Below are 6,899 nucleotides of genomic sequence, written 5' to 3' on the forward strand. Positions count from 1 at the left end.
GAAGGGGGAAGCGTTAATAAATATCAAACCAAATCAATAAACAAGCAAATCATTCCAATTTATCTGTAATAATCAAATAAATACAACGTTTTTCTCTCCCAAGGTCCCGCAGTTGCTGTGCCTCTAAAACCCGCTGTGTTCGGTTTGTAGGTCTGCCAGACCCGCTCAGCCAAAACCATCTCCAAGGTGGCCTACCACAGCGGGGTGGTGATCGTGACCTGCCCGCGCTGCCGCAGCCACCACGTCATCGCCGATAACCTGGGCTGGTTCTCGGATCTGGAGGGGAAGAGGTCAGTGTGCCGGCAGCGCCCGGGAGGGGGAGGAAGGGGCTGCCCCGGCCTCACTCCATCCTCAGCTTTTGATGCTTTTAAAACGTGGTTCAGAGAAAACTTTTCCATTTCATCCAGTTTCTCAAAGCATGCAAACTGAGCTTTGTAACCTCCTGTAATTAGATGGTTATTGCCAAAGATCCAAATGAGGAAAGCTGTGTAAAGCTGCAGCAGGAGCTTTGTGACACAGGCGCCCGTGTTGGTGCCAGCAGGTCAACGACTGTGTGTGGGATTCTCCTCAGCCTTCACCAAATCACCATGAGGGTTCCCTGGCTAAGTGTTTCTAACGTGTAGACCAGTTTCAGTGGTTTCTAACTCCCTGAGATACCCTTTAAAATTTCTGTTTAGCCATAATTGCTAAATTATTGATTGTAACGGATGAAAGTGGTCCTAGAAGGCTGGGTGGTTTTTGTGAAGCAGTGCTGTGTTGGTGCTGGTGGGTGATCCACTGCTTGTTGACCCTGAGAGCAGAGGGGGAGAGCACAAGCCTGGGCTGGGCTCAGAGGTCCAGCCACTGCTCTGGTGTCACTGTTGGTTTTCAAATCCCTGTTAAGGAACATCGAGGAAATCCTGGCAGCCAAAGGGGAGAAGGTGAGACGTGTGGCTGGTGAGGAAGCCTTGGAACTGCTTCTGGAAAGCTCAGCAGACACTGGCTCTCAAGGTCAGCCCGCAGAGGGAGAAGGTGGGGAAGCCCTCCCAGAGACTGGCAGCAAGGGACAGACATGACACGTGGGATTTGTGTCAAGAGAGACTTTTAACCTTTATTCCCTGATTCCAGCAGTCTGTGCTTCAAATAAACTCGGGCATTGGTCTTTCTCTGCTGGGTGTCTTTGACTTGGGTGGTTTTGCCTTTGACCAAGCTGATGGATTTGAGGTGGCTTGTTGGATGTTTCCCCTGGTACTTGTTTTGCTGACTTGTAGACAAGCCTCAGAGCTCCAGCCCTGTCAGGAGCCCTGCTTTGTTCCCTGCTGAGAAGGGAGCCTGTTGCTTTCTGTCCAGGGGCTTTGTGTGGCCCAGGGAGTGCAGCTGTAGGTGGAGGTTTTTGTGATGTCTCCTGGCCACAGCTGGTCCAGAGCTGCTGAAGGTGCTGAGCAGGATGGGCCCTGACCCTGCTGAGTTTGCAGAGCCAAGGGAGGGGCAGGTCACCAGCTCCTGCTGCAGGCCCAGGCTGCTTTTTTTCTTTCCCTTGCCATCTTCCAGAGTTCTGCTTCTGTGCCTGTCATGTCAGGGCTGAAACTCATCCATGTTTGTGGGTTATGACATGAGGCATGTTGGGGAGGATCCTGCCAGTGGGGTTGTGCAGCTGCTGTGTTGGTGAGGGGGAGGATGGGTGTGAAGGCAAAATTAATGTCTGGGAAATGTGTTTCTGTGCCCATCGTGTCAGGGCTGAAACTCACCCATGTTTGTGGGTTATTGACATGAGGCACGTTGGGGAGGATCCTGCCAGGGGGGTCATGCAGCTGCTGTGTTGGTGAGGGGGAGGATGGGTGTGAAGGCAAAATTAATGTCTGGGAAATGTGTTGGAGAGAAGTAGAGCACCTAGAAAGTTGCCTTCGAGTGATTTGACAGAAATTGAGATGCTTTTTCATGCTGCTGCAGCACAGCAAGATCAGTTAGGAGAAGAAATAACAATTTCCATGAAAAATGTAGGTGTCTATCAGCATCTAATGCTTGGTTGGTAGTGAACTGGGCAGTGAGCTGAGCTTTGTTGGGGCTTTACCTCCTCTGCCTGCATGGAAAGTTATCTTCTCCCAGAGTCTACAAGCCTGAAGCACAGTGAAGCATCTGCTTTGCCATGGTTTTAAACTAGCAATGAAAGAGTAATTCAGGAGAAAAGAGACCTCTGGAGGTTTTCAGTCCAACCTCATTGTTGAGAAGGATGCTCAAGGTCTCATCTTGAGTATCTCTGAGGGTGGAGATGCCACAACCTCTTCAGAGCCTTGGTCTGGTATGTGACCAGTCCCATAGTGGAGAAAACCTACTACAATTAACAAGGATTAATGAGGTTCTTTAGCTCCTCTGAAGCATTGATGAGCATTTCATACATGTTGTGTTAGAAGCATGGATCAGAGAGACAGAGAAGTGTCAGGGTCTCCTGTTGGTCCATGAACCCAGGGTGGTGACACTGCCAAGGGGCAGGAGCTCCATCTGCACGTTCCTGGTGACACAGTGTGCCCTGAGGCAGGGGGGTGCTGCAGGCATCTGTGTAGGCACTAAAAACCCAGGAGTCTGGCACCTTGGAACACTGCTGTGTGCTCACCCTGTTGTGAGGCATCAGCACTCTGCAGGAAAAAGTGCTTCTTTTATTACCTTTTACTTGAAAATCAGCATTTTGCTCCCATTGCACTCATGCCTTGGATGGGGCAGCTGTTGCAGGAGCTGTGTTGCCTCAGAAACAGTTCATTTACAACCTGACTGGTTTTTTTGGCCTGTTTTCCTTTCTGACCTGTTGCTGTGCACCAGGGTGGTGCTTGGGTTTGCTGTAGGACAGTAAAACCTGCTCTGGTTGAAGATATTCCTGCTCACTGCAAGGGGAGGGGGTTGGACTAGATAACCTTGAAAGGTCCCTTCCCACCCAAAACATTCTGGGATAACATGAAATACTGTAGCCAGGACTGTTTGTGCTGGCTGTTGGCAGATTTTAGTGTCTCCTCAGCCCAGTGTGCTCTGGCAGTTGGTGCTCTGCAGGCAGGATAGTGCCCAGCTCTGCAGCACCCAGCTCTGAGCGTGGAGGGAGGCTTTGGGCTGCTGCTCTGGAGCCTCAGAGCAGGTCCAGCATCAAGGACAGGAGCTGCCCGTGCTGGGTTGATGGTTGGACTTGATGATCTTGAAGGTCTCTTCCAAGCAGAAGGACTCCAGGGCTCTGAGAAGGGGATGCAGCAGGTGACAGGGAGCCTGAGACACCCAGGTGGCATCTCTAGACCCTGCCACACGTGGCTGTGCTGTGGAGCTGCACTGAGGAGCCACCTGGGAGCCCCACCAGGGGATGTGCTGGCCTGGCTGAGGTGGCAGCTGGAGGACAGGTATGTTGCTTTATCTGGAGCAGCAGTGCAGGCAGTGAGGGGCTCTGGGGGCTGGGGAATCAATCACTGCCTATTTGTACTGCCTGCAGAGGGTCTAATGGGGGTTCTGGGCTTCCAGGTCCTGCTGTAGTGTAGGCAGAGAGGCCTGGCAGGGGTAAAACCCTGTGTATGTGGGGCTACCTGTGTTCCTGGGCTGGGCTGTTCAGTCCAGAGCTGGCCCTGCCTATGGCAAAGCCCTGCAGGGGTTAATTTAGCCCATGGCTGCATCCAGGGCTCCCAGGGAATTGCTGTGGAGCCTGCCCAAGGCTGGCCAGCTCCAGCCTGGCAGTCAGTGCCTGGGTGCTGTGGGCCAGCAGCTCCCTTCCTGCAGGCTGGGAGTCCTTCCCTGCAGCTGGAGATGGATGGTGGCTGGAGAGGCTCTGGGGAGGGCTGAGGGGAGTGTGGAGGCTCTGCCTTGACCTCACCTGGCAGATGAGTGCTACAAATCAAAAATCCCTGGAGGTCTGCCACTGCTGCCTCCTGCTCACAGGGGCTCTGAACAAGGCAACTCTGCCTGCTGGGCATGTGTGCCCCTGCCCAGCTGCTACAGACAGAGTGAGGCCTGAGACCCCATCACTCACCCATGGGGATTTCTCCTCTTGCTGGGACTCCCAGCCACTATCCTCTGTGTCCCTGGGGCCGTGGTGCTGTCCCCAGGTCACACACAGAGACCTGGAGTGTCCAGGCACTCAGAGATATGGGAAGGAGCTGATGGCTTTTTGATCAGCACCAGCAGTGACTTGGCTTTATCCTCACAGGGCTCAGGACCCCAAAATCTGCTGCCCTCAGGCCCCATTTCTAGCCAAGTCTTAATGGCCTGCTCACTCCTGCTGCCATGCAATGAGCCATGCTGCTGCCTGCTGCTCTGCTTCTTCCCCAAGGCCTGATGCCAGGGCTTTGTGCAGCACTTGCCCTTTCCCTCTGAGAGCTGCTGCCTGGGAAACCAGACACAGCTTCTGGGCTAGGCCATTGAGCCAGGCTGAGCTGGAGCCCCCAGGCAGGCCCTGAAAGGCAAGGCAGGGCCACAGGGCTCCCTTGGGCCTTTCCTCAGGGCTGACAGGCTGCCCTGTCCTCCTGGGAACCTCTGGGCTTGGGCTGGGACTGCTCAGGGCTTTGTGTCTCCTTCCTTGATGCCCTGCCATGGTGGCTGCTGCCAAGAGACCCACGTGCTCTTAACATAAAGGGGATGTGGGGTGCACCCCCCCTTTTCTTAACACTTCCACGTGGTGATGAGTGCCACAGGAGCCCACCCCCCAGCCCTGACCCCCCCTCCACAGGGCCAGGCTTGGTTCTGCTCTCAGCAAAGCCCACAGGCTGGCCACGAAATCATGGAAATGAATTGTTGCCACTGAAGCTTAGACACAAATATTTATTAAGCACAACCCCCCACCCCCCCTTCCCCTGGAGCTGTATCCACTTCTAATATATTAATTCATTTGGCAGTTTATCTTTTAGAAAAAAAAGTACCTGTGGGTTGGAAATTCCCCATTAAAATGACATTAGCAAATGCACATGTAAAAAATAAATAAGCTCGTACATTCAAGTATATGGCAAATAATTAACACCTCTGAAAGCTGAAGGGTCAGGTTCCAGCTCACCACCTGCTTGAGAGCTGCACAGAGCCCCCCAGCTGGTCAGGTCCTCTTCCCCTTCAGAGCTCTCCTCCTCTTCACAGAGGTAAGCTGGGTGGGTGGGCAGGTGGCTGGGCCGGTTCTCCTGCCCCTTCCCCAGAGCTCTGACCAGTGCTGTCCCTGCAGCAGTGGCACTGGGGCAGGTAGGATGCAGCCACCCCCCTCCCCGTGGTCAGCCCGGGCAGGTGGACTGCCCCACGAGCAGCATCACTGCTCTGGAAGTCTTCCTGCTGGTTGGAAATGTCTCCATCAAATGCATTTCACAGAGAAAGTGCCGAGTTGTTCTCTCCAGGAACAGATCTGCTTGGGCAGAACTCGTGGCTGGAGTCTCTCAAGTCTGTGATGCTGATCTGGTCAAGCAGAGGAAAAGCCCTCCACCTCCTGAAGGTGGATTCCTGCTCCCCTCCTCTCTGGACGTGCTTCTCCAGCTCTTCCACCAGGGGAAGGAGTGAAGGGGAACAGACTTGTGCTTGTGTGGGGGGTGGGACTGGCTCCCAGCCAGCACCCTGCTCTGGAGCTCTCCCAGGCTCCATGTATTGGAGACAGACTGGCCAAAACCCAGTGGCCTGGCAGGGGCAGCTCTGCCAGGGCCTGAGGGCACAGGAGGGGCTCAGCACTGGCCTGGGGAGCAGCAGGGGGAGGGGAGGGCAGTTCCCCCTGACTGCTGCTGCACAGGAGAGGGACGTGGGGATGGTTCTGTGTGCTCTCTGGATGAGCCATGGCCAGAACACTCAGAGGGTGATTGCCCAACAGAGGCTGGTGCCTCGGGCACACTCACCAGGGCGTGGGCAGCCCTGCCCCAGGCTCCAGGCTCAGCAGCCTTGGTGAGTGCCCACGTTTGCCTCCTGCTGACCCCACGGGCAGAGACCTCTCCTCCCTCTGCCCAGGGCACAGCCCCTCTCTCAGCCATTCAGGCTGCATCCCAGGCTGGAGCTGGGCCTTGCTGTTCTCCAGAGATCACTGCAGGGGCCCCAGCAAGCCTGCAATAAACTTTAAGGTGTGTGGGACCATGACCCAGCTGGGGCAGGGCTGAGGGTTGAACAAGAGGTGCAGCCTCTGACTTGGGCTCAGTTCCTCCTGCAGGAAGAACAAAGCTGAGCAAGAAGTTCCAGGGAAGGATCCAGAGCAACGTGTGTCACCTTGTGCTGCAGGCCAGGCAGGAGGACTTCCACATGGGAAAGGTGCTCTTCCCTTCCCCTGTTAAATTAGGAGTGTTGTGGAAATAAAAGACATCAAGGCTGGAGTTCACTACCCACCCTGGGCTCCTCCTTTGGCCGACAAGTTCCTGGATTTTTAGGGGCTCAGCAAAGGGGCTGCTGAAGTCTTCGTGCCTCCTGCTGCGCCCCGTGTCACAGTGGCCCTGTGTCCAAAAAACCCTGGTTTAAAAGCCATCCTGACCCCGTGGGCCTTGCTGTCCCACTGCCTCTGGAGCAGCCAGCTGCACCACTGGAGGAGCTGCAGCTCCTGGGAGAGGTCTGGGGCAGTGCAGGAGCACTTGGAAACAGCTTTTGCCTTCTTTTTTTTTTGCCTTTTTTTTTTTTTTTTGCCTTTTTAAAAATCCAAATGAAATCGAAACAACCCCCCCCCCAAGCCCAAGCCCAGTTCTTAGCTGGAACCAGGCCTCTGCTGCTCCTCTGCTGCCTCCTCCTGGGCTGAGGCCAAATCCACCCGCTGCTCGTCCATGCGTTTGGCCTGGACACGCTGGATGAGGCTGAAAAAGTCTTCATCTGGCATGGTGGGGCCACGGGGGATGGAGTCTGGAGGGGCACAGCGCTGGTCGTCTATCCTGGAGGACTGCACGGGGGGGAGAACAGGCTTCAGGGGACTGCTCAGAGTCCAGTACCACAGGATCACAGAATTTTAGGGGTTGGAAGGG

At 54.9% G+C, this 6,899-nt stretch overlaps 2 protein-coding genes across 2 annotated transcripts; one reads left to right on the forward strand and one right to left on the reverse strand.

Moving 5' to 3' along the window:
• Positions 1-150: 150 nt before the first annotated feature.
• On the forward strand, positions 151-1,055 carry DNLZ (DNL-type zinc finger; the record flags this gene model as incomplete). The annotated part of the gene is made up of 2 exons (XM_008948898.1): positions 151-290; positions 884-1,055. Coding segments are annotated over 2 exons (312 nt in total), but the record flags the coding sequence as incomplete, so codon positions are not given.
• A 5,573-nt stretch (positions 1,056-6,628) lies between these two features.
• Positions 6,629-6,817, reverse strand: GPSM1 (G-protein signaling modulator 1; the record flags this gene model as incomplete). The annotated part of the gene is made up of 1 exon (XM_008948910.1): positions 6,629-6,817. A coding segment is annotated over one exon (189 nt), but the record flags the coding sequence as incomplete, so codon positions are not given.
• Between the last annotated feature and the right edge of the window lie 82 nt (positions 6,818-6,899).

The sequence above is a fragment of the Merops nubicus genome, unplaced genomic scaffold, assembly GCF_000691845.1.
Source record: "Merops nubicus isolate BGI_N331 unplaced genomic scaffold, ASM69184v1 scaffold22590, whole genome shotgun sequence".
Taxonomy (NCBI): domain Eukaryota; kingdom Metazoa; phylum Chordata; class Aves; order Coraciiformes; family Meropidae; genus Merops; species Merops nubicus.